Here is a 27,994-nt window from a genome sequence, read left to right as displayed (position 1 = left end):
TGGGCAAGGGTGACATTTTCTGTGAAACATTCTAATAAATGTGGCACTGTAAAGAAACCAAAAAGAACAAGAAAGCAAAGTCAGCACAGTGCTCTTCCAAAAAAGAGCACCACGGTATATCAAGAAGCAGCAGTACTAGTTAAAACTCTGAACTGCTTTGTGAAAGCAAATCACAGCTACAATGCTGTACATTACAAATGCAAATATATGACATATAAAAAGTTCTCTATGCAAAATAATTTTGTTTCCAGTTCACATTCTTCTATGCCATTTACTCAAGTGTCTGTAAACTTTGATCTATTTGCTTACAGTCAGTTTATTGCCACATAGGTAAGTTCTGGCAATCTTAGCAACAGAAAACAATTTAGTAACAGTTATTAAAATATTTTTAATTAATTAAGACCTCAATCTTTCATTATAAAAAAAATATATTAATGCAAGTTGTTCACTACATTCATAAGTACAGTACTCAAGTTTTACTAAAAACAGTGAGCATGCAACTCAGACTTGAAAGAAGTCAATAGGCAACTGGTATTTCATAAGCCAGTGATATATGTTACTTGCATACCTTTATTCACAGCTTACAACATTAAATAATTTACAGTTCTGAAATATGTGCATTTTAAGAGGAACTTGTCACAGCTCTTTAGCAATAGCACAGACTAAATCAGGTCAGCTCCAAATAGAGTGTGAACTAAGTGAGACAAAGCCATATCCTTCTACTCACGTGCTCCCATTGCTAAAATCACAGCAGGACGACTACCACTTATTTTTATACATATTTCAAATCTCTCCTGTTGATGTGTTTTGGCATTCTTTTGAGTGACACTAACCAAATCCAGCTGAATAAGGAGCTTGAATTCACCATCTCAGATCTGATCCAAATCATGAATGCTGAAGAGAAGGTCAGTCATTCCAAAGGCAAGTGAAGAAAGCCTAAACACAGCCTTGTGTTTACTAGAGATACCTTAAAGACTTGTCCCTCACACTACTGTTGGATCAGTTGCATGTTCTGAAAGTCCACAGAGAATGTTTTCCCCAGAAGCACAAACCATAAAATGTTCCAGTTAAAATACATATTGGAAGGGAAGAAAATAGAAGTGCCTAAGCCAGTGGCAAGGAATTAAAAGGATTTAAGGAATTAAAATATCTAAATAAAGTCTTCTGGCTTTGTGGATTGTGTATTGAAATATATACAAGCAAAAAATTAAACCAAAAGCAAACTTACTGAACAGTTTATTCTCAACATGTTATCATTCTGCTGTTCACACCTTCAGATTAATCTCAGCCTGAAATAAGGCAATATTAAAGGAAAAAGCATAATTTCCTCAGAACCTGAGCTAAGGTAGATAGGAAAGGAAGAATCCTATTTAGTATTTGTATGTGTACCAGGGAAAGACTCTCTGTATAACACAGAGAATGTGAAAATATGAGTGAAAAAGACAGAAAGACTGGTTTAAACACAAGCAGGATTCAAACACATGTGTATGCTTTTTGAAACCTTACAAATAAATTAAGATGGTGAAAGGCATTATGGACTGTAAAGGAGAGAAGACAACTCGAGGTAAAAAGAGGTGCTGTGATAATAGAAGTAGAGATGGTAGAAATTTATTTTTCTTGGAAAAAATCTATAACATTCTGTTGAGTAACCTGGAACAGAGATCATCTCATCTGTGCAAAAGATCTGTGCAAACAATGTGCACACACACACAGGTAAGTGAGAGAATAAGATCTTCAATTATTAGAACATTTAAAAAATGCATCTATTGACAAAAGCTTCATTCTTCTCTAGCAGAAGTTAATCTTAGGAGTCTGACCTGTGGGCTCAGATTCTTTTTTTCTTTAGTGTCTTCACTATGACTAAGTCAGTATGAGTAGCCTTGTCATCTAATTACAGACATCATTACAGTAATGGAACATATCTTCCTGGTCTTTTCCACAAACTTCCAACCTCAGATCAAAAAGCCCTTGCTTAAGCCCTTTCTCACAAAGCTTCAGCTCACTTAGAACCTCTGAGTCCTGGAGTGCTGTCCTAAGGCTTTCATAGATGCCATTAATCTCTACTACAGTACCATGCTCAGATGTGACAAGCACTGTGCTTCATGCAATTTCTGCATCCTCTACATTTTGTAAACCGTTGCCTTCATGTTCTGCAAAAGCAAAATAATTTAAGAAAGACTACAACTTTAAAGCAGAAAATGCCCTGTTTCTTAATTATCTTACACTTTGTGATGGCTATCACAAGAGAGGAAGTAATTTTAAATTTCTTAAATGTGCAGAGAATAACACTAACCATACAGATTAGCTAGCTGACAGTGATATGTGAAAGCAACTGTAAACACTTTCAAATGCTTTAAATCTATACACTAGTTATTCCAGTTAATATAGCAGGTCAAACTTTTAAACTGATATCAAAAGAGCTATCACAGGTTGACAAATTCTGTTTCCAAACTATTTGCAATTAGTCACTTCTCACAGTTCTTATTATCAGCTTTAACATTTACAAGAAAAATAGTTCACTGCTGCCAGAGCATAACACAGGACGATCTTCCAGAGCTACTGCAGGCTTCTTTCTTAGCAGAGCCTAAAAAACTGAAAATAACACACAAGAATAAAAGCCTGTAGTTCAATGTTACGACACCAACAGATTGACAGCAAGACTTCTCAGGTTTGCAGTTGTGGAATGTTTTTAAAGGTTCAGTGTTTCCACTGTTTTATCGAAGTCCTGACCAGCTGTGGAGGTATGAAGCCCACCCAGAAGGCCGTGAGGTACTCTCTTCTTCACCTGAAAGAGGAAGAGAAACATACTTATCTTATATTAGACATTAAATCATTTGGTTACATGACCTTGCCCCCACTCCTTGCCTTTATCCTTTTTCAAATATTATCCTCAAGCTTGCTGAGAAAGGAACTCACTCTTAGACTGACATAGATATGGGCTGTAGCACCAAGTCCTCTTTACTTAATATTGCTTAAGAATATCACCATTCTCCAGAAAAATTCAATCAGTCTTCATTAGAGGCCCAGAACAACATCAACATCATATGAACTTGACTCACATCTTGTTTTTCCAAATGCACAGCCTATCATGGGATGCAATAATTAAACACTTCCCTTTTTAATGTGATTTTCTTCAAGTTTTAAGTTCTTATATGTACATGTGTTGCATCTTGTTTATATTAATTCTAAGATAAAGTATAGGTCAGTTGCTAATGAAGTAGAAGAATACAGTTAGTGTCATTGAGAAATGACAATACCTTAATAAGCATTTAAGAGAACAAATGCTCAGAGTATTTGAAGCAGAAAAAGAACATTATTGTACACAAAAATCCTGTGCTAATTTCTTGTAAATGCCTAACTCTTTTTATGTCTTTCCCTAGTTCCTTTATTCAACAAAGAGTATATTTTAAGATATCTTTAAATGCATTATATTGAAATTAATATTAGATCTGCAGTACTGCCTTGACAGGACCACTTTAGTTATCTGTTTAGAACATCTGCAAAGAAAATAATTCAATTATATTAAACCTCTATTTTTGACAAAAATTTTTAAACTCCACTCAAAACATGAACACATTTAATTTTTCAACTTACCACTATCTTCCTAAAATGTAAATGTTTCAGAAGAAATTATATTTTATGCCAGTTTTATGGTATTTGTTCTGTTTAGTGAAAACTGAATAGTAACTTCCCAACAAAGAAAATGGTTTTATGACTAGTTCACTGGCATTATGATACTAAATTTTGGTTTTTTTCTCAAAGGTCTACACAACAGACAGCACAGAACTATCCTTTTCCTTTTTGCTTTTCCTCTTTTTTGTGACAATATTTTGAACACCACCTACCTTGGGCAATTGCAACCAGCTTCCCCTTCTCTTCAGGGCTGAGCTGTAACATAGTGTCTATTACTGGGAGCAGCCGTTCCTTCTCACTTCCTGATTTCAGAAATATGAACTGCAATAGAACATTCTTCAAGTACTCTAGATTAGCCACAGACTTTTCTCTCTCTTGATTTCTTTCCAATCTTCTTATTTCATTCTTAAGAAGCTGCAGATGAGGGAAAAAAATATGTAATACTGCTTACCATGCCTACCCAACTAGAAACTGTGGTAAAAAAACCCCAAAAAACTGAAGTAGACTCTGGAAGCACTAATTAGACTTGTGGAATAAAAGCCCCTCCCAAATTAAGTTTTACATCACCAAAATTTTAGACTGAGATTTTCTGAAAGATATTTGGTCTAAGAAATAGACAATGGAAATTAAAAGCTGTCCTCACATCTCCTGTGTGTCTGCTAACCTTTATTTGCTCCATTAGGATTGCATTGGTTGCTTCTGATTCACGAAGTAATTCGTTCAAGTGATCAGCACTCTTAGTTGTTGTGTTCAGTTTCTGAATCAGTTCATCCTTGGTGAGATCTGCTTGCCACTGAGATGGTTCTGCAATTAATTGGAAAAGAAAACTAAGAGAAGGAAAAAGCATTTGCATCTACTTCACACTAACTTAACATCAGAACTTGATTAATGTAATGTTTTTTATGAACAGAATTAATGCAAAGTCAGAGTGCAGACTTAACATGCATCAATGCTGCTGCTACATGCTAATTTTCTGATCTATTTTTGTTTGAAGGCAGCTGGCAAAAGAGTTCTAGAGTACCTCAAGATACCTGGTTTTAACTTATTCCTTGTTTCCTACCCATAAATGGAGATTTTCAACAGTTATCCGTGAAGTGTTCAGTACACTTTTAAAACAGGATTATATGCCACCATGTATTTTTCTGGGTTTTGGGGACTCCTAAAACATTCTTTTTCATGCTGGGTTTCACTTTCCTAGAAAAAACCCTATTAAAAAAGTAGTACTGTTCTAATAAGCCTCATTAAGATGAACCAAAATTTTATCTTTTCATTAACAGGGTTAAATCAGTGCTTAACTGTCCCTAGCAGAGATTCATGCAGAACACTAAAATTTCTGTAACTATTCACTGACTTGCTCACCCTGTCTTTTCCATTTAAAAGCTCAGAAATATGACACCTCTAATTCACTAAAACCTGCCGGAATGTCCTAATGTTAGTCCTTACACAATAACATAACTCCTGCTAAAGTTCAGGACAGTGTAAACTCAGTGGCACTTGTGTCTTGCACCTAAAAGCATGGAAACACAATGCTCTAAAATATTTTGAAGGAACGAACTTCTATGACCTATGTAGGCAAGTGCTTCTGAAAGCCACGTTCTACCTACCAGGCTTTGCTTCTGATGAGCTCAGCAGCTGCTCCAAGGATTGAACATAGGTGCTGGATGAGGAGACAGACTCTGTGTCTGTTGTCTCCATACCTTCTCCCTCTTCCCTAGCAACAGTGTGCACATCGAGCACAGGAAGGTCAGTGTTCCGCCGCTCTCTCAAGCTCTTTGTTGCTGGATTTGAAACAGCTGGACCTGAAAGACACTTACTGATGTTCATAACAGAATGAAATTGGGAGGGCAAATTCCTAGGTGTGACTGTCTCATGTTGAGAGTGATACATAAAATAGTCCCAAAATGCAGGGGAAGGTGAAGCAAAAAGAAAAAGCCAGTTTTGCACGTAATATTTATAATAATAAAATACAGCCATTCACCTTCTAAGGGCCATTCAAGTCAGAGTCTGGTTCTAAACCCAAACTTGATTGGCAATTTTTATTTCAGTGACTATGAAACCTTCATGCACATCTCCCTGAAAATGTGTTTTAGCTATAGTAAGAGTAACAAATACCTTTAATGCAAAACAGATTTTGCTTTTGTTTCAACCAGTCCTGTGGGAGGTGTAAATTCTTCTGTTTTATTACAGTGTGCAAGACCCCTCTACTTCAGTAATAACAGAGCAACTTCTTAAACTGTTACTGCTGCTTGGAAAATGTTCAACTACATCCTGACTAGTAACTTTACAGATACAAAAATAGCACTTGAAATTGAAGACAGTAAAATATTAAATTGGAAGAAGGGTCAAATAGCAAGTATAATAAATAGCATGTACACAAACAACAAACATTTTTAAAACAGCTTTCAATACATTTTTCTCTAGCTTTACACTTCATACTTGAGGCAGATGTCCAGTATGCTCCAAAACCTGAGACAACCTCATAAGAACACCGAATATTTATTTCCCTCCATCTATCTGACAATGCAGATACTGCAGAATAGGTATCAGTGATGCAGATTCTAGAACAGAACATGTATCTAGTCCAACTGCCTGTCCAGTTCAAGAGTGATCACAAGTTAAAACATTACCAAGGGTATTGTTGTAATGGCTCTTAAAACACTGACAGGTTTCGGGCATCAATCACTTCAATGGGAAGCCTGTTGCAGAGTATGACCACCCTTGCAGTAAGAAAATGCTTCCTAATGTCCAGTCTGAACCTTCCTATGGCAGCTCTGAACCAATTCCATGTCCTATAACTGAATACCAGAGAAAATAGCCCAGCATTTCCTTCTTCACCTCTCCCCACTCAGGAATCTGTAAGATAACAATGAGGTTGCCCTCAGGCTGCTTTCCTCCAAACTAGATTGACCCAAAGTCCTCAGCTGCTTCTCACAGGACAGTCCTTCCAGCCCTTCCACCACCTCTGTTGCCCTCCTCTGGATGCATTCAAGGATGTTATTAAGATTCCTGACTTGGTATCTGTGGACTGATACAGCATGCTGAAGATTTTCCATAAAAAGTTGCTGGTGATTTTACAGAATCAAATGCTGTAAGCACATTTTAGCTTCAGACTGAGGTACACAGATCTGTAACTAACCCATGAAAACCTGGTATTCTGCCTGGAAGTTACCTCTAGTGCTTGGTTCACTCTTGAGCTGGAAGAGCTGAGCTTCTACTCTGGAGAGTTGCTGCTGAAGTGTCTCTACTGTCTTCCTGTGCTCTTCTTGCAGGTTCCTGACCTGATCTCTGAAATTGTTCCTGAGAGCTTCATTCTGGGCTGTCAGCTGACTCAAAGCCTGGGCGTGTTCTGTTTTGATGACCATGTTCTCAGACTGTATTGTGCAGAGTCTGAAAACAGTGCATGCACAAACAGTAAGACACAAGCAGGAAAACACTGCAAGTTTTACATTTCAAAATTTTCAATTTTCATGTGTAGGATTATCTTAGAATGACCATGCTTGCAACTTTTTTCATTTAAAGTCCTTGTTTCACAGGGAAAATCTGAGACTGAAAAAGTTACACATTACTAGTTATATGAATGCACTGTGCTATATAAACTCTTGACTTCTATTCCAGAACAAAAAAAATTCAGACATCTTTGGATAAATAAATAAAGTCACAAGCAATTAAACAAAGGCATTTATGGAAAAACTTAAGTCCAGAACTTACCCTTATAAGCATACAAACTTAAACAGAGCCAGAGTAGAAAAAAAAATAGTGTTTAGGTATAAAGGGAATCTACTGTGAAATTGGTTGTTTCCAGAAAAATGCAGAACATAATTTGGTTGACTACAGTGAATTATTGTGAAGCTATCAGGAACAGGTAAAACTGTACAAAGACAGTGACAAGAAGTCACCAGTTCCTAACATCAATATGTAATTTCTAAGTAATACATCAAGTGAACTTCTTTGTACCCTAAATGGAGAAGACAATGATAGACTCTTTCTGAGGAGCTCAAGTATTAGATACTTATGTGATTTTACAAGAAGTGATACAGATTAAACTGATTCCTTTCATTTTAAAAGAAACAGCAAATTAACCCTGTGGCAAGCACAAACTTAAAATACAGTACTTTCTGTAAGAAAGGCATTTGGTGGACAAGAACTGGGTATTTTGTCAGTGAACTTAATTATATGCAAAGCAAATATCTTAATTTTTTCAATAAGAAACAACCATAAAATTTAGTAGAGCAATACAACACAAATGTGGTGTGCTGGGCATTAGACTTTAAAATAGTTAATGTGCTTAAAAAAAGTTAATTTTTAGATCTGATTAAGATTAGAGATAGAAAGCTTGCAGAAATCTCAAATTCCCCAGTGAGCTACTGTTTCACTGTCATTGTGGAAACTTCTGATAGCTTGTTAAAAATAGCAAACAATCCTTTTGAAAATTCCTTTAACTTTCTCAACAACATGCTCTTTGTGAAGTAGTCATAGGTTTCTATATGCTAAGACCTTAAACAAAATAAAATATCCATATCTATTCACCAGCAGACCATACTTTTCACGGAGTTCTGCTTCTTTTGCAACAGTCTCTTGCAGCATCTTATTGTGTCTTTCCAGCAGGGTGTCGTGTTCAGACTGCAATGCCTGGAGTTCAGATGCATTCATCTGTGAATTATGCTGAGCATCTTGCAGCTTAACTTTAAGTTGATCTATCACCATTTCTAACTGTTCCCTGCACGTGGAAGGAAAAGGAATACACAATATGCATTTAAAATAATTACATTATTTCAGAACCTATATGATATCCACAACATTTGGACAGCTGATCCAATTTGCATATTTATTAATAAATCAACAAAGCTCTAAGATCAAAATAGTCTTAGAATGTGGCTACAGCATAAACAATCAAATCCTGTTTCAACATAGATACTAATAGATTTGGCACATCCCATCTGAACTGCTGGGAATGCAATATTGGGGTAGGAAGCATGACTGATAGCAATTTTACCTCAAGGAGGGACAAGACAGAAGGAAAATAATATATGGGTTGGGAAAAAAAAAAAACTTCTTAAAAATGGTGAGGCTTTTTTTTTGTTTGTTTAGTAAATGCACATCAGTTCAATAAGACCAAATACACAAGACAAATGGTTGGAATAGATTTTGAGCTAATTACTATAAAGCAACATCAAATCCGTAACAGATAAACTCGGTTGGTCAGAAACAATTCAAAATCAGAAATGCCAGGAAGAAAGGAAAAAAAAAAATCTCAACTAATACACATTCTTTTTTCACTGATTTCTGTGTTTATATATGAAGACACCTCCATTATCTCATGAACTATGCATCTCACTAATCCACTAATCCTTACAGTTGATACTTATAAATAATTTATTTGGGAACCATTTGTCATCTATTTATTGCTTATCCAATTTGTTTCCAAGATGGTTCTCTCTCACAAAAAAAAAAAAAAAAGGTAACGATAGCAGAACTCAAAATTTTGCAAAAAAAAGGAGAGACAAAGAAATGCAACTCTCACAGTCTGGTTGCTTCAAAAGCAAGAATGTTTCAAAAACCCCAAACCCAGCCCTAAATGCAAGTCCTCTAACAAGGCACAAGTCGCCCTCTGGTGGATTTTTGGCTGCAGTTGCCGGTACCGACAGAAGGTCTGTGTCAGAGAAGAATCCTGACATTTCACACATAAACGCCCAGTCTGTCACCAAGGGCAGCTATCAATAAAAATAACTTGCAGAAACTGATTGACTTTTGCATTATGTTGAGACATTTTCTGAAGCTAATCTAAACTCACCTGGCTTATGACTGTACTTTAAGCATTTTCAGAGAACTTTTGGTAGTGTAACTCTTTTCTTCCAAGTCTTCCCTCACATGATAAAACATACAGGATTTCATAAATCTGCTGGAAGTGATGACTGAATTGGCATCCAGAGCTTTACCTACACTAAACTACTCGTCCCTGAAAAAATTCAAAGTGAGCTCAGCTGAACTGAACCAATTTGCTCTTTTCTTCTTAGTTGCAAATGGCACTTGACTACTTCATGTCAGAGAAAACAACACGTCAAATCTACATGGAATGTGCTGGCTAATTACTGCTCGTGAGAGTCATAAAAAACTTCCTAAGACCTTAATTATCCTTCTGACTGTAAAAATATGTAATCTACACAAAAAGAGTGATTAAAAAGACAAATCCAGTAGAAACTGATAATGTTTCTTCTGCACAGCTAGGTGGTGCCACAGTCAGACACAGATCGAGTAAAAATGTTAGTTTTACCTCTCTTGTTTGGCTCCTTCAGATTCTGTCCGAGAAGCAGATTTATTCTTTTGCTGTTTTAGAACATTATGAACACGGACTTTGTAGCTCTCAAATTCAGATGTAACAGCTGCTTGTTCAGCCTATCACACAGAAAACAAATCTGTAAGTTATACTATTGACTACTGCTCCCTTACTTCTTTATAATGCAATTCATCTTACACTGAATAAAATTACAACCACCTGCTGCATTTCCTTCTTTAAAACAGCTAATTAAAACAGCGACCAACATAACAGATAATGTTTCTTTAGATTTTAACAGAGTATCATATAATGCAGGTTATATTCCTTTTTCTCTTCTTTTCTTTAAAGACTTTTCTTTTCTCTGAGTGTATACTTAAGTGTTCATCTTAAATAAATCCTGGCTGCTCACTACCACAAGTTTTTCCCTACTGGAAATAGAAGTATGCAAGTCCAGATGTTTCACCCCAAGTGATATATGTCAACCAGGACAGTTTATACCACCACCCAACTACTCGGGTAATTCGCAATTCTTGACAGACAAAAAGAGAAGAGTGAAAAATCAGCAAAATATTTTTGAAGAAGCAGAGTGCAAGTAATCTCCCTTCTTAAGACTCTAAGATTACTTCTTCCACTGGAATACCTGGGCTGCTCTGCACTCTTCTTGCAGGGTTGCAATTTTTTGCTGGCAAGCACTCATCGTACGCTGGTGCTGCTCCGAAGATGTTCGCAGTTGCTCCTGAACTTTATGCTTTTCTGATGTCAGTACAGCCACTTGAATCTGGAAAAGATCAGTTGAAAACTTCACTATCACAAAAACCTTCCTTACTTCTCCAAGAGAACATGCCACTGAGAATTTAGGACTCTATTACAGTAATTCCTGCACAGAACTGGTGAATACAAAATTAAAATCCAATAAAAATAGAATTAAAAAATAGACACAGGTTACCATGTATTAATTTTCAAAAGGTAATGCTGTTTAAAGAGAGAATGGAAAATAAAATTACAATGCTGGGGTGGCAGCATTTAAGAAAGCCAACCCCTCTCCCTGCCCTGCTTCTTTCATTACATTCCAATCCATTTATATTCCATTCAGATGGACAGCACTTAAGATTTTTGCTGACAGTGTTGTGCTCCTCTGTTTTTAAACTGAGCAACTTCCATTCTTAAAGAATCATTAAAAAATATATTCCAGTTACAAGTTTCAAACTCCACAGTCCTCTCCTTTGGTGGAAAGGGACAGGAAAGGGAAAGAAAAAAGACAGGGTAAATCACAGGAAAAAAATATTTGGAGAAAGCAGTACACAGTCAAAACTCATTTAAGACAAAGAGCCCAGAAGTAAAAACAGCACCTCCTTATTCTTCAGCCTATATTCCATGTGTCCAGTACAAATCACACCCTTACCACTTAAATTAGAAGACTTGTACTAACAAAAAGTGAAGTTTCTTGCCTTATAGGCTTCCACCTGCTGCTGACTGGCTTCCAGTTCCCCTTTCAATGATGCCTGCAACATCAGATGGTCACTTTCCTGCAAGATAAAATTACCTGGATATTAAAAACACCTCCACACCTCAGTAACCTAAAAATTCAGATACCAGCTATTTTTTAAAATCTAGTTTTAAAATAAAAAACATAGTCATTAGCATATGCACTTACAGCTTGTTTTGAATCAGCCAGTTCTTTTTTGGTTTTCACCAGGAGTTGTTTAATCTTGGCATTTCTTTCCTCATCCTGTTGCATAGTTGACTGAAGTGACTCTAATGCAGAGAACAGTAATTATATGCAAAGAAAACTTCTCCTCTAAAGTTTCCTTAGAAATGCTGGAAAATATTTAAACAAATTCTAACAGATCCCTTAAGAGCTGCAAACCAGTAGCTTACAGTAATTTTAGTACCCTTTTTCTAAGTTATCACAAAAAATCTTAAAATAAATGAAATGTTTTAGGAAGAAATGCAATTTTTAACCATATGGGAATCAGTAAAGTTTTATGAGTGTGGTGTATCAGAATGAAACCCTTGTCAGTCACCAATATTTAGAACTTATGAATAACTTAATCAGGTAAGAAACACAGTATGTCATACAAGCAAATGGCTTTTTGAAGTGCTGAACATTGGATTAAGTGATTGATAACCTAGTAAAGCTTCCTCTAAGACAAAATTGCTTTCTAATGCAACTGTTTACTATTCCTGCAAAGCTTGCCCTCACTTGCTGATTTGAGAAGCTGTTTCTGAAATGCATTTTTTACCATTGCTAACTACACCAGTGACTCTTGCTTTTATAGTTTACTCACTTATTTCTTCCTGTAGGGCCTCTTGTTTCTGTTTCTGAATCCCCATTTCTTGCTCAAGATCTTCTATTCTGCTGTCTTTATCAGTAATCTTCTGATTAAGCTCCTTTACTAGCCTTTCATAATCAGCTATTTCCATATCCATCAGTGTACTCTTTTGAGCATCCTGCAAGGTACACAAAATGAAGTCAGAGCATAAAATTTGCCTTGGCTTCCAAGACTTTTGTAATTCTGTTAAAAACTACTTTGCCCATCAGACAAAGATTTTGTCTCTATCCATATCCACAAACGCCACCCATCCACTGGATTTCCATATCCACAGTAAATAATCTCTTTTCAAATAAGAAACAAAAGCTTTGAAAAACCTGTTACTAGTTTTATCTGTAGTTATTTTGTATATATTAGTTTCTGTCATCCTCAATCCTTAAAGCCAAGGCAATTTCTTAACAGAAATTACATCTGTCAGATGTACTCCAGACATCTGAATTCTATTCTACTCATGAAAGGGCACATAACCCAAGCTAAATAAAAAAACAAAATACAAAACCAAAACCTATCCCCAAAGTATCTTTCAGCTCTCCAAGCATACAACCAGGAGCAAAAGCCCTCACATTCTCCCTTTTGCAAACCTCCAGCTTTAAAATCCTCAGAACAGAAAGGGAGGCATTCAACACAGCCAGATGGGCTAAAAGCTTTGGTAGCCCATGGACAGCAACTTTACCTTTCTGGCCAGCTCTAGTTCTTGCATAGTTTTCTGCAAATGTTTCTTTTCCTTCTGAAGTTGCATCTGAAGCTCCTCCATTTCTCGGACAGCACCACTATGCTCCTGAAATTTAAGCAGTTGTCAATTATGCAGTTCAATTTCAAAATAGATGTCAGCATCTTTCTATACTTAGACACACACACGCACTTGCATTGTACAAAGACAGTTGATTTATTTTTCAGGAAATCATTGTGAACCAGAGAAAAGTCAACAACACTATGAAGTGGCTTTCACATTCAGTATAACTACCCCTAACCTGAATTGACAGCCTTGCAAAGTTCTTTCAATGAACAGACCAAGTTTTCAAAAAAGCCAAGTAACACAGAGGGAAAGTGTGGAACCTGATCTACAAAAACACAGTTTGCAAAGGTCTAACAGAAATCACATCCAGGGAAAGTAAAGCTTCAGCCCATTCACCATTTCTATCAAGTACTACCTTTGTTTTCTGTTCTCTTAGAAGCTTTTCAGCTTCTAGTTCTTTGTCAGCCTTTGCTTTGGCTCTTTGTATCTCCAGTATCTGGGTTTCCAGCAGCTTAGCATTATTTTGCAGTGTTTCAACACGAGCCAGGAGGTCCTCATTAGTGGAGCGTAACTGATCATGCTGAAATTAGCACAGTGGAATGATAAAAACATAAGTTGATTTTATGTGCAAGATAAAGTATTTTCTATATTAAAAAAAAAAAAAAAAATACCCAACACTGATTTCTATCCAAATCCCTTGCAAACAATACTCCTACAGATGAGTTTTGTCCAGCTTTTATCTTTTAAACCAGATCGATAAATACACAAAATTAAAGCTTTTAGCACATTTTGGTTATTTTGTCCAGCTAATTTGCCCAGCTTTCTGTAAAATTGCAAGAATCACAAGAAATCTGAAAAAAGGCCCAAAAATTTATGCTTTCTGCATTATAACCTTCCCCTTGGAACAATGCAGTATTTCAATACTTACTGCCACACTTCAAATACAGCTGCTGTACTTATAAACAAATGATCATACTATTAACTCTTAAAAAAGGTTGAACTGCAAGCTTTGACTGAACCATGAAGTCTTCCACCTGTATGTAGTAAGAACTCTATTGCATCAGCTATACTTTTGCAATGATTTTAACAGATTAAATTTTGACATCTTCAGTGATATATCCTAGTCTTTATTTTGCCTGTTAAGAATGAAGTATAAGAGAAAGATATCCACTACCTAAACAGTGTTTTATTTACAAATTCTTTATAACAAATTTGAAAAATCAAAGCCTGCATAATCAGTAGAATATATACTATTATTTCTTATTTCTTCCTATGCTATTGATTACTGGCTTGTGTTTATAAGGGAGCAGTGGCCTAGGTGGACCTTTAGTGTATGGGGCCTGGGAGTTTAAATCCTAAATACCAAACCCATTTCAGCTTTGCAAAAATGTGTCTCACAGCTCCTTAATTACCATCTTAGACTCCTCTGAATGACACTGTAGTGGCATTTACAATGCCACTTTACAATGCATCTTAGTGAAAAATGCAAAATCTGTAATTCATTTACTCTATTTAAACACTCTTGATTAAACAAAATATTAAAAAACCCAAGCCACATTTTGTTGAAGACATAGAAGAAAAAATGTCTCAGTTAAAGGTTACTGCACTTCATGTGTGTAGGTGTGCAGTTAGAGAAACAGTGCAAGTTTGACACTTGTAGCAGAGCTGTAGGTCCAAAATTAAGCCAGAGATGATCTGTTCTTTCCTGTGAGTTGACCTGGGATAAATTAAGCTCTTTCTATTGACAAAGCCAGACATTCTAGATGTATTTATCTTTGGCATGGCCCAGGTAAGATATCAGATGTTGGAAAGGAACAAACAAACCACTCTGAATTTCAAGTCATTATTCAAAACACACTTAGGTTATAAAACTACAGTAACAATTACATGATTAAAGTTTGCACCCAATAGGCAGAATTAATTTTTATGGTACTTATCAATAGATCAGACCCACCCACAGAACTGACCTGCTCAGATGACACCTGTAGCTGTCTTGTGAGATCATCTAGCTGACGTTCAAGACTATTTGCTCTGTCTTTTTCAGAATCCAGCTGCTCTCCTTGCTTGTCGTATTCCATCAAAAGATTCTTAACACATACAAACACAACAGCATAAATTTTTACAATATGTATTGCATAAGCACATTCTACACCTCTGAGGTGTGCTTACCTAGTATTTAATTATATGAGCTGTCTTACTGCAACATTAGAAATATCAAAATGAAATTAATGCTATAATTCCACTACAGACTCTGGGAAAAACCCCCTTTCAGTTCATGACATTCTAGAATAATTCAGGTTGGAAGGCAGATCAGCAGGTGTCACATTCCTGCTTAAAAGAAGGTCAGCAGTGAGATGAGACCAGGTTGCTCAGAGCTTTGTCCAAACATGTCTTTCCAAGCACCTGCCTCCAAGAACGGAGATGGCTACTCCACTGGGCAACCTATTCCAAAGCTTGACAATTCTCATAGCATAAAAATGTTTATCCATATATCCAGTTGGAATCTCTCCTTTCAATTGAGGACTACTGTCTTTTCTTACACCACCTCTCTTCCTTTCATAATGTCTTTGTAGATACTGGAAGAACTCCTATGAGGTTCCTTTAAAGTTTTCTCCAGGCTGAGCAATTTCTCATCACTTATTCCAGTCCCTTGACCAACCTGGTCATCCCTCCACTGAAATCACTTTATGTTATCAATGTCTTTCTTGGGGAGAGAAGGAGAGACAAGAGTGGATGCAATACTCTCAATGATGTCACAGAATTATTTAGATGTGAAGCTACCTTTAAGATCATTGAATTCAACCATAAACCCAGCACTGCCAAACCCACCACTAACATCCATCCTTAAGTGGAGTGTTCATTTTATATACTTGTATGTAAAATGCTTGCTGTGTTTACTTATTTTATTTTAAATACCATCATGGATGGTGATTCCATTGCTTCCCTGTTCTAATGCTCAAGCACCCTTCTTGTAAAGAAATTGTTCCTAATATCCTAGACTTCCCCTGGTGGAACTCAAGGCTATTTTCCTCTTGTTGCTTGGGAGAAGAGACTGATCCCCACCTGACATCTCCTTTCAGGTGGTTGTAGAGAGTGATAAAGCCCCCTGAGCCTGCTTTTCTCCAGACTACATAACCTCAATTCCCTTTTCTTCCCAAGTTTTACAGGGAACAGCTTTCTCTTGGGGAAGCAATGCTGCCTCGTCACCTGCTTCTGCCTCATGTGCCCAGAGATGTGCTCCAAGAACACTTGCCCCTAAAAAATTACAAGTTTGTCTTCCTCATTTAAGGACTTTCAAACTGATCTTCAATTTCATGCACTCTGCAGAATTCACAGGAATTGCTGTTTTGCCTAGCAACACATTGCTTGGTATGTAGGATGCTAGATTCAAAAGGTTTAAAACAGAGTTGTAGTAAAAAGGAAGAGTCTAATTTTCTTCTGACAGCAGCTGCACGGTTCTCTTAAGAGAACCTTACATTTCTTGGTTCTGGTATTCAACTGCATTGACACCATCTCTTTTGCCAAACATAATTGTGCAAGTTAAACGTGTGTGTTAAATGTTAAATATACATAGCAATGTATATCTAGGCTAGGCTTCAAACCCAAAGTATTCTTGACAGTTTACTGTCTTTTGTGAATGCAGCACTATTCTTACCTTATAGCTTTCAGCTCCTTGAATGACATCTTTCATGGAAGCAGACAACTGATCTTTTTCTGATCGAACCAAGTCCAACTCTTCTTTCAGAGCCTGCATCTTATTAAAAAGAAGCATGTGTCATTAAAACAAAGCTCCCCATGCAGAATCTTCATATTAGGAATTAGTCAAGGTACCTCTTTTCGACTGGCATCTAATTCCTTCTTTGCTTTCACAGCAACCACTTTAATTTTATTTAGCTTCTCTCCTTTTTCAGCAGATTCTTTTTCGAGCATCCCTAAAATAAATATGCAAGAAAATTAAAAACGATACCTTTCCATTTCTTCCCAAGAAATGAAATCAAATTCAATTAGAGCACAAACATCAGCATGATGTTAAAACCAAACAAAATATAAAGCAGGGGAAGATGTTCCCTTCATCTGTACCATTCAGTTAAGCTTTCAATTTGAAGCTAAAACACCCAGACACACTGAGAACTTAGGGGTAATCTTTCCCTGGACAATCCACGATAAATCCATGACATGGTTTATGACAGATGTAGAGAGGAAGAAGCCTTAAAAAGTATCAAATCATATCCAACTTATAACTGCTAACATTTTGACTCCCCAGTGGAAGGAATACTCTAGGAGATGCATTAATATCTACTTCCCCTTCTACTTCCTTGAGTTGTGGAAATAGAGGACAATAATGCAAAGAAAGGAAAGGTAACAACCCAAAGAAGCCAGACCATTTATATAAAAGAAAAAAGTGAGAAAGATACCAATTTTTTCTTGAAGCTCTGCTACTGAAGACTCTTGATCAGTTTTCTCAGTCATAGTCTCCATTAAATTCTGTATTATAAACAAAGATATAAGAAATATTACAAAAATTTCTTTCTGTCACCTGTTTTGTCCCTAACAAGCCACCAGGAGTTTCAGCCACAGCTAAAATTGTCTATGTTCTTACTACCAGGAAAGACTTTATTGAGCAACTTTGTATCAGGTTGGTGAAAGTACAGTTAAGTTGAAAGCAGAACATTCCAATATTTTAAGAGCTGCTTTCCATCCTGTCCAAGGACAAAAAGGGGAGATACTCTCATTCTGCAACTGTCAGTTTTACATAACCAGCAATTCCCAAGACCTGAAGCTAATGCAGATCAAGCAGTTTTGTTTGAGATGGAGCCACAGAAAACTAGAGGTGAAAGATTATGAGGTCAGTTAGTCAATCTAGTCAATTGACTGCTTCAAGGGATATTGATAGGAAGAAAAGTTTAACTACAAGCAACGTTTGTCAAAAAAGCATTATGGTTGCATTTGTTTAATTTTTCTTTTCCTAGGGGAAAAAAAAAAGAGAATTCTGAGGTGCTAGAAAACTCAGAAATATGTGCTTTCTAGAAGGGAGACTCACTTTCAGGCCAGAGGAAAAAAAAACAAAAAAGAAAAGAGAGAATTGAAAGTATTTTTTGAACCTTAATTCTGAAGACTTTAGAGGTTTAGTCTTTATACTTCAATAACAAAATATAACCTTTAGAGAACTCAGTTCGTCTTTCACATTTCTAAGTTCAGTTTCCTTTTGTTCCAGAATGAAATTTAAGTCGTCTTGTCTTTCAGATCCTTTTTGCAGTTCTTGTATTTGGCTTTCATAAAGAGCAAGTTTTTGACTGATCTCTTCAGCATTAGCTAAAAGATCTTGATTTTCAATCCTTGTTTTTTCACTGGCATTCCTCAGCTCCTGGATATCATGTTGAAGCGCTTCTTTTTCAGACAACACTCCTTCCAGTTCTTCTTTCAAGAGATTTTTTTCTTTTTCAAAATCCTGAATCAAGGATCTATGTTCTCTGTGTTGAGCTGCATTTTCTTCCTCTAATCTCTCAACTTCTCGCTGCAAATTAATTACTTCCTCCTCCTTTTGTAGAGCAAGGCACTGCTCTCCTTTAATTTTTGACAAGCATTCATTTGCTATTTTTAACAAGTTAAGAGAATCATGTTCTTCATTAGAATCTGAAACACTGAACCCCACTTGCTCAAGTAGGTGGTACAGCTGAGTTCTTACAAGGGATGTGTGCACTTGCTCATTTTCAAGTAATGTTGATATATGGTCTTTCTCTGCAGTTATCATTTGTAGTTTTCTTTCTAAGTTTTCAGACTGCTCTTTCAACAGTAAGCAACCATCTTTTTCAGATGTAGTCTTTCTCAGCTCTTCACTTAATTCACCTTTTTCCTGAATGAGCTTCTTATTTTCCTCACGAAGAGTGTACAGTTCAGATGAAAGCTGCTCTTTATCACGCACCAGAGATTCAATCTGTTTTTCTAGCTGCTCTAGCATTTGAGCATTTTCACCCTTTGAAGTTAAAGCTTCATTCAGTCTCTCTGTTAATTCCTCTACCGTTTGCTTCAGGTCACTATTATACTGATTAGCAACATCTACTTCTTGCTGAAGTTCCTGAATTTTAACTTGTTCTTGTTTGCAAGTTTCCTGAAGGGTTTCTCCCACTTCACCCAAGTGTTTTACATCATTTAAAAGATGCCTGTTTTCATCAGTAAGAGCAACAACCTTCTCTTCCAGTTCTCTGACAGTAATCTCTTTTTGGTCAAGGGAACTTTTCATGGTGCTATTGTCCTCCTGAAGACTAACGATTTTACATTCTAGTTCTTCTATCTTTAACTGAAGAGATGATGATTTCTCCTGGAGGCGATTTGCATTTTCAAGAAAAACATCCCTTTCATTCAAAGCAGCCCGGAGTCTCTGTTGCAGCTGACTGACATCAGAAGCTTGCTGTTGTTTCATTGATTCAAACTCCTGGCTGATCTTTCCAGCAGATTCACCTAGCTCAGCCTGTAGCGTTTCCATTGTTTCTCTCAGGCTGTTGTAATTGGACACTGCTTCTTCTTTCTCCTGAGTCTGCTTTTCAAGTTGTTCTCTAAGTTCCTGATTTTCAAAAACTAATGCCATCTGTTCTTTTTCAGAACCAGATAATAAAGTTTCATTTAGTTCAGAAATTTCTCTCTTGTGTTGATCTTTCAGAGTCTGAATCTCTAATTTGTGCTCTTTTGCAGCAGTTTCATAGTGCTGTCCTGCTGCTTGAACATCCAATTTTAGTTTTTCAATTACACAGCAGTAATCTTCTTTAGCAAGCTGCAATTCATTTATCTTAAAGTCCAAGTCTTCCCGCTCATGAAAGTACTCATCCTTCATACGATGGATTTCCTCTTCCAGTTTTACCTTGACATTGCTCATGTAAGTTAATTCATCTTTTAATATACTATGTTGGGACTGGAGTTCTTCTAAACTATGCTCCAGGTACCTAACTTTTTCTTCCATTTTTGCTTCTACACAAGGTTCTTCTCGTGTATCTGCAACGTCTACCTTGTTTTCCAAATTTTTATTTAAGACTTCTCTCAGCTGCTCCAAGTCATATTCACGCTGGTCAGCCTGAGCACATATTTCTTCCTTGGCATTTTTCTCTGCCAAATCATGCTGTAACTGATTTATTTGATTTTGCTTTTCTTCATTTTCTTTAGATGATATTTCAATCCGATGCATTAGTTCTGACACCTCTTCCTGATGGGCAATTTTTAGTTTTTTAAGCTCTTCATTCAGATTTTTTATTTCATTATGGTAAGACTGAGAGTTGGTTTTAATAGTTTCTTGCAGATTTGTCACTTCTTTGGTTTTGTCTTCATCCACAGCTTCCAACTGCTTGTTCAGACACAAAATTTGCTCTTCATAAGTAGATTTAATTCTTTGGACATCATCTTGTAATCTTTTAACTTCTTTTTGGCTATTATTGTAACATTCAACCTGTTCCACCAGCTCCATTTGTTTTTTCACTTGTTCATCTAATTCCATCTCCAGCTTTTTTAAATCTTCATTGTGCTTGCATTGTGCATTTGCTAATTCACTCTTCAGAGCTTTTACTTCTTCCAGAGAGTCAATTCTTGATTGTTCCAGTTGCTTCTGCAATTCTTCTGTTTTAGCCACTGCAGCCTAAGCAAACAAGAAAATTATTAAATACTGGTAATTTAGCACACAGAATTTCCAAGTGAACTGTTTACAATAATGAATTAGAAAACGTAGTAATTCTCAGTTTTAAAAACTGCTGTAAATATCTAACTGTATTAGGACAACTCAATTCAGAAGATACTGCACAGAGTACAAGAACATTTGCAAAATGAGAAAGGAAAACTAAGTCCTAAATCATGTTTACCAGCATAATTTCACAAAATGGTCATGACAGAGTTCAGCTTTAGCAACTATTCTGATAATGTATTAAAGATTAGATTACTCTTAGTGTATCAAATTCAGGTATCTGGAATATAACAATGTCCATCAATTGCAAGCAATTCAGTCTTCACTTTATTACTAATTGACATTTTTAATATAATACAGATGCCTTGGCTGACAGCCTCCTTCTTATGAAAATCTAAAGGTAAATCTCATATGCATATCTAAAGGTTTACCTCATAAAGGTAAACCTGTGCTCCCATAGAAAGACAGAGCTGATTGACTGAATCTATAGGCTTTCAATGCACAGACTGAATTCTTGCAGCTGTGGATCTAGACTGAATTTTTCTTGCAGCTGTGGATCTAGACAGTTTCATAAGAATGTTTTTTTTATTACTATGAACTAGGGGGTACTGAGAAAATATGCTTTAATATATAAAGACTTTATATTATTTTAGATTTTTTAAAGAGATAGAATACAGCTAAGTGAAGAAAAATATTAAAATTACATATGCAACAAGCAAATTCAGAAAAAAAATATAATTCTCTAATATTTCAGTAATGTTCTGTTGATCATTTCAGTACCTCTGCTTCTTGCCTTATTTGAGTATTTTCTTTTTTCAGAGCTATGCACTGCTGCTGACTTTCAGCTTTTTCCAGAAGTACAACATCCAGCCTTTCTGTGAGAGCCTAATATTAAATGAGAAAGATCATTGAAAGGAGGGTTTCTTAACAATGGAAATAATGATTTCTGAAAAATGTAGGAACTCAGATATTGATTAGGACCCTTCTTGTCAAAAAAACCACATCAGTTTGGTTTTAAAAATTGCTTCCAGCCCGTGACATTAAATAGGTAGACTAAAACAATGATTTTGGGTTCTTTGAAAAACTGTACGTGTGATAAGCTGATGTTTTATTACCAGGTGGTAGTGGTGAACTTCCCTTTCTGTAGAAAAGAAATCTCCAACCAAATGATTCAAAACAATTCTTTAATTGAGAAATTCCTCTTCACTACTAATTTTCACTTCCATATGCTATGACCCTTATCCTGAGAAAGACAGATCCTAAAAGTATTTCTTGTGACATGCTACTTTAATTATGTGTTTCCAATCTCATCAAATGACTGTCTCACAACTTTTCCAAATGACTGAAGTCTTTCTGCAATGGTCACTCCAAAATAAACAAAAGCTGGTCTAACCAGCCACACAAAGAAAAGTCTTGCTGGGGACACTCACAGTCATAGAATTGTTTGGGTGGGCAGAGACCTTTAAAGGCCATCCAGTCCAACCCCCTGCAGTGAGCAGGGACATCTTCAACTCCATCAAGTTGCTCAGAGCCCCATTCAACCTGATCTTGAATATTTCCAGGGGTGGGTAATCTACCACCTCTCTGAGCAACCTTTTCCCATGTTTCACCACCCGCTGTGTAAAAAACTATATTCTTTATATCTAATCCAAATCAACCCTCTTTTAGTTTAAAACCATTACCACTTGTTCTATTGCAACAGGCCCTCCTGAAAAGTTTGTCTAGATCTTGTAAGCCCCCTTCAAGTACTGAAGTGCTGTGCAAAGTTCTGTCTGGAAATTGTACTATTTCTCACAGAACCAAGAGGGTTTGCTGGCAAGTGGAACAAGGACACGAGAAGGAAAAGAAAAGGTTTTAGAAAGTGTCTTGGATTCTTGCAGATTGATTCCATTCAATTTAAATAACAATTCTCAAGTTATTTACTATTTAGCTATTTTACCAATTTTTTTATGGGGATTTATTGCAGCTAACTTTACATATTACAATAGAAACCCGTTACATATTCCTACCTGAATAATGTCATCTGCTCCTGCAGTAGCTGCTTTAGATTTGAGTTCTTCAATTTCTTTCTCCAGTTCTTAAAATGTAAAGAAATTTCACAGTATGAATTGATGTTGCATCGCAGTAGCAAATTTCTAGTAAATTTTGTGCCTCACAATACTTCTATTCAAACCAGAAACATCTTCATCAATTTTTATTTGTTACTTAGTGATAGAGATAATGGAAAGAGAACAAATATTCAGTACTACTTCTCCAGTCCTGACACTGAGCATGGTTTCCTGAGGAAGCAAAACTCACTTGCTTAGATAGAGGGACAACAGATAGAAATTCTTCTGATGATTACCTTACTTTCTACTTCATGGTCAATTTAAATCAGAGGAAAGATACTCAGTTTCTACTGTTTCTCTAAAAATAGGCAGCAAGCAGAAGAACAAGATCTTATGAATAACCACACTGAGGAAAAGCCTGATATAGCCCATCTCTGTATCCTTATTGTTTCAGTGGGCAGCTACCAGCAGTCAGCATAGCTGTCATTCCAAACAAGGGGAAGTGACACCAGTCCAAGTAGTGGGCCACTGGAGGAAAAGGGACAGCAGAGTGGAGAAGGACAGCACATGACAGCACAGATTTACATGTACTTCTAGGTGTTATGCATAAAATTTTGTTTGGTGTATTTTACAAATTCTTGTTAAAGCAACAAATGATCAAATATAAAGTACCAAACTGTCTTAAAGAAGCCACTGTATTCTACAACAAACTATACTAATTATGCAAAAAATTAACAGATATTCCTCCTCCCATTTGCTTCCTGAAAAGCAACCTGCACCAATATGGAGAATACACAATGACAACTCCCACTTCAACTTTTATACAAGCTACACTGTTCCATCATGCCATACTGTCAGACCAAAATTAATTTGATACCTGGTAAAAGCAATGTTTCTATTATTCTATTTCTTAATCCAGTTACTTCAGTCCTTATCCTCCCACCATAAATAGCAAAATTGAAGAAAAATAAAACCTAGTATTTTTGCCTAGAATTTAAATCTACCTATAAAAAACACACAGTGATATTTGAAAAGGTCAGGTAGTGCCAAGCATTAAGGCAGAAATTGCACTTTCCAGTAAGATACCTGCACATCTTGACTTCACTTTCTGTATAAGCATCACTTGCTTTTTTGCAAACTTGATGAGGTCTTCTTTGGGCAATGTGTCCAGCTGTAAAAAAAAGTATGTATCAGAGAAATTAGTTTCCTCTAACCCAGAGGGCAATAGAAACAAGGCATTTTAGCATCTGACTTCCAAGAAATGAAATTTTAGGACAAGAAACTCTTACCATATATTTGTAAGAAGAATAACATTTCAAAGAATAACAGTCCAAGTTACTGATGTTCTGTTACCCAATTCTGTTACTTCAATTACATCAACAGAAATTACTCCTCATTCAGTACTTTTCTGAAACAATTCTGGAGCACACAATTGGGCAGTATCAGTTAGGAAAATTCAGTTAGGAAGGATTACAACTTAGCAATAGAATTTGAACAATATTTTGAAAACAGCATGCTGACCTAACATTGCCATTGTTTAAATTTACTTCCAACGTATGCTAAGATGTCTGTATCCATTATGGAACAGGCTGCTGCCAAAACTGGATGCTATTAATAATTTATCAAATATAACAGGAAGTGAACATACCAAAGAGAGATTTTTTCCTCATAGTTTCCAAAACATTTTATCTTAATGTTTATAAGTTATTTTTTCCTGTCTAGAAGAAATGTTAAAAATATCTTTGCCTTCCTATTAGTCACGCTTGCATGCTGAGCTGTAACCCTTGCAACTACTGCTATCCAAATAAATTATGGTAGTGAGGACTGATTACCTTTGATTTGCCTGATCCTGGTGTGCCAGAAGATGCCACCATCTCCTGCCCAGCATCTTGAACCTACAACAAAAAAAAGTACAATCTGCAGTAATGAACTTTTCAGTCTAAGACTACCAAAAGAATGAATTGAAAGTTCTCAAACAGAGACTAACTGAATATAGTGAAAGCACAAGAAAAAAAAATTAAAATAAAATTTGAAAATAACATGTATTTTATAGGATTAGTCAGAAACATAATGGAAAAATATCTACTGTGATTATCAGAACAAAATCTACTGTGATTAGCAGAATAAAAAACTCCCAATGTCCAAACCAGTATGATTTTATGATTTCATTACTGAATGGACATCTAGAGCTGATACAGTACTGCAAATTAATTTTATTTACAAGCAGTTTCAAAATTATGATGCACTGTCTTGTTCTTAAAAGAGCCATTGAAAATAAAAAGAGCAACAACAAAAAAAACCCAAAAAACCAAAAAACAACCAACCCCCCCCAAAAAACCCCAAAACAAAACAAAAACCCCAACCAACCAACCAAAAACAAACAAACAAAAAGCACCCCAAAAAACTTGTAGAGAAGCAGCAGTTAAATCAAACCTTGGGAACTTCTGAACCACACAAGCTCCTAACCTTTTTTAACCTTTTTTTGTTTCCTTCTTAAACACACTGATTTATCACTACAATTTTTAGCCTGTCAAATATATTCCAAAAGATTCAGCAAAGTCAGGGCTCATTTGGACAAACTATAAGCTCTCTCTTATTATTTTTTTTTTTAAAGCATACTAGTTCCCACTAGGATTGCTGGCTTGAAAAACATACCTGAAAAGGCTCTGCAAATTCTGGGCTCCCTATCCATAAAATATATGCAAAATGCCTTCTACTGTAAACTTCCACAGATCTAATCTAGGAGACTGTTACTTTACTGTGGTTTATATGGGATATGCTTATGTATAATCAGGAAAACAAAGAAATGTATGCAGCCATGATGCTGCAAAGGAAAAGGGAACAGATGCTTCCAATATATCAGGAATAGCATTTCCAAGCTTTGACCTTTACCCTGCTTTTTTTTCCATACTACCATATGTGCATGGGTATAAAAGTGGTGTACATATAAATATTTATATTTTTATATACCTAGATGTTTGTGTGTGTGTGTATACACACATGCCTTCACTTTTATTTTGCTACTCTCTTCATTCTGCCAAAAAAATCAAAACACTTACAAACAAAGGAAGAACCAAGCTGGATCTGAACACTATGAGAATGGACAATCAGTAATAATTTAGACAGAATGGGTGATAGAGATAATAAAAAGCATCATCTTTAGAAATATGAGTTCAAGTACAGACCAAGGACAAAGGCAGTTATAATCATCTATGTAACACATGCTAAGTGTTTTTTTTTTTTAAGATGGCAAAAGCAAATTTATTAGAAAAAAATGTGTGGTACAGCATTAGGGAAAAAAAAGTTAAAAAGTTAGTTTCAGATTTTCTTAGCATGTACAACTTTGCCAACACTTACACTCCTAATATTTTAGCACTTGGACAGCATAATGAATTATAATAAACTGCATGTACTGTTCAGAAAATGATAACCCACCACTCTCCTTAATACAGCAAGGTCACATGAATTTTCTTCTCTCAATACTTTTACCTCATTGAGCTAATACATACAGAGGCAGAATCACATACTGTATAAAACAATACATCCAGTTCTGCTGTTTTGGTAACAGAAAACAGAGGCTGCTCATGTAAAAGGCTTCACTCACTTGAGTTAGAAGAAAACCAAGGAAGATGAGCTATCAAAAAACCCTGAGCTTTTCATCCAAGGTGTGAGCCAGTAGCTACTAAGCATGCTTTTAAGCACAACACAATCCTGCATGGTATCTAGTGCACCATTCTGAAATCTGGATGCTTCCATAGTTCATTGGTATATATATATATATATACACACACATTCTTTATTTAGATTTTATTTCAAGTCTACTTTACCCTTTAAACTAAAGGGTTTCCATGCCACACTTCAAGACGTTCTATATATTTTAACTGCTGTCTATCCCTTACTTTTGCAATAGCTTAACATACTCTTAGAAAGTCTAACCAATGCATAAACACATTAGCCTTTGCTGTGAACTGTGGCAGTAATGGCCACGATGAACAGCAACTTTCTGAGCAGTGTGCAGCTGTCAGATATCAAATCTCTAAGTGTACCAGGTCACACCGAAATGAATTTTGAATTGTGATTGCTTCAACCAACAGTGGCACCGAACCTCTATTAGAACGTGGCACGTGAGCAGCACAGACACTACCAGGAGAGTTAATTTAATGTGCGAACTTAAAACTCTTCAATGTTTCCTTTGGATTTCCTTGGCGTTTATGAAATACCCACTAAATACAGACACTTCCGTGGTTTTATTTGCTTGTGTCGGTAGGCGTGTTTCACTGTTAGCACATCGGGTCACCTCCGTGGACAAGGAGCCCTTGTCCGCCCGTGGGTGCTGTCACTCAGTAACCACTCGACGCCCCGGCCGAGTGTCACCGCGTGTCGCTGCCCCGGGCCAGCACCGCCCGCTCCCCCAGCCCGGGCCAGCAGGGCCACGTCCCCACCTTCCGAGCAGGAGGGGCACTAAACGAGCCCCTTGCAGCCCGCACCGGCTCCCGCATTTCCGCAGGGCAGGGGCTGGGCCTGGGGCAGCGGCAGGGCCCCCTTCCCGCCCCCGGCCTCCCTCACGGGGCTGCGCCACCCGCGGGGCTGCGAAGGGCGCCCAGGGGCCCGCGGGCTTCTCGCCCGTCACCGGGGGAAGGGAAAGGCACCGCGGCGTGGGAGGGGCTGCTCCGCACCGTCCCCGTCCCCCGCGCTGCCTGCCAAGATCACGCACCGCCCTCCCCACCCGCCCCGAGGGCTGCGCGGCCCCTCTGCCCCCGCCGCGTTACCTCCATGGCGGGGCCGGCGGGCTGCAGGGGCGGGGAGATCGCGGCGCCACAGCCGCTGCCAGCGCCGCTACATCCTCCCCGAACCGCTTCCGCCTCCGTCATCCCGGCACGCCGGGCTGGCCCGGCCCGCAGCGCCGCCCCGGGGGCCGGGCGGGGCTCCGCCGAGGGCCCGCTGCCTCTGAGCGCGGACGGGGCGGGCCCTGGCCGGGAAGGGCTGTCGCTGCCGGCCTCAGATAAAGGGGAAGGGGAAGGGGAAGGGTTGCAGCGCCATGACACTCTGCTGTCCCCTGTACTGAAGGGCTCCTAGGGGCAGCGCCGCGCTGCAGGCGCGTCTGTCACTGCCTCCACAAGGAGAGCATGAGGTGAAGAGTGACGTGCTCGGGCAGAAATGGAGCGATTTAAGACCCTGTTTTTAATGCCTTGATGGAAACACAAAGCGATTAAATTATTTGTCAAGTAAATATGACGAGTGCCAATAGGATAGTGCCAGACTTTTCATCAGTGCCCAGCGACAGGACAAGGAGCAACGGCCTGAAAC

General features: G+C 37.4%; 1 protein-coding gene across 1 annotated transcript; it reads right to left on the bottom strand.

Moving 5' to 3' along the window:
- Positions 1-10: 10 nt before the first annotated feature.
- Positions 11-27,587, bottom strand: GCC2 (GRIP and coiled-coil domain containing 2). Its single transcript, XM_079302138.1, has 23 exons — positions 27,457-27,587; positions 24,520-24,582; positions 23,774-23,858; positions 22,649-22,716; positions 21,420-21,524; positions 18,135-20,597; positions 17,392-17,461; positions 16,808-16,908; positions 16,632-16,730; positions 14,944-15,063; positions 13,392-13,556; positions 12,914-13,018; positions 12,196-12,358; positions 11,562-11,662; positions 11,356-11,433; positions 10,548-10,685; positions 9,905-10,026; positions 8,174-8,350; positions 6,803-7,020; positions 5,238-5,432; positions 4,298-4,437; positions 3,846-4,047; positions 11-2,785 (listed from the first exon to the last, which is right to left on the bottom strand). The coding sequence occupies exons 1-23, from the start codon at positions 27,556-27,558 to the stop codon at positions 2,715-2,717; spliced, it is 5,151 nt and encodes a 1,716-aa protein (XP_079158264.1). The 5' UTR covers positions 27,559-27,587; the 3' UTR covers positions 11-2,714.
- Between the last annotated feature and the right edge of the window lie 407 nt (positions 27,588-27,994).

The sequence above is a fragment of the Erithacus rubecula genome (assembly GCF_903797595.1).
Source record: "Erithacus rubecula genome assembly, chromosome: 1".
NCBI lineage: Eukaryota > Metazoa > Chordata > Aves > Passeriformes > Muscicapidae > Erithacus > Erithacus rubecula.
This window is presented reverse-complemented; position numbering and strand designations above follow the sequence as displayed.

Coding starts and splice junctions, on each gene's coding strand:
- GCC2 (XM_079302138.1), bottom strand. CDS start 27,558: ATGACGGAGGCGGAAGCGGTTCGGGGAGGATGTAGCGGCGCTGGCAGC. Junction 22,717..23,773: donor AGTGAAGTCAAGATGTGCAG/GTATCTTACTGG, acceptor TTACATTTTAAG/AACTGGAGAAAGAAATTGAA. Junction 11,434..11,561: donor TGGCTGATTCAAAACAAGCT/GTAAGTGCATAT, acceptor TTTATCTTGCAG/GAAAGTGACCATCTGATGTT.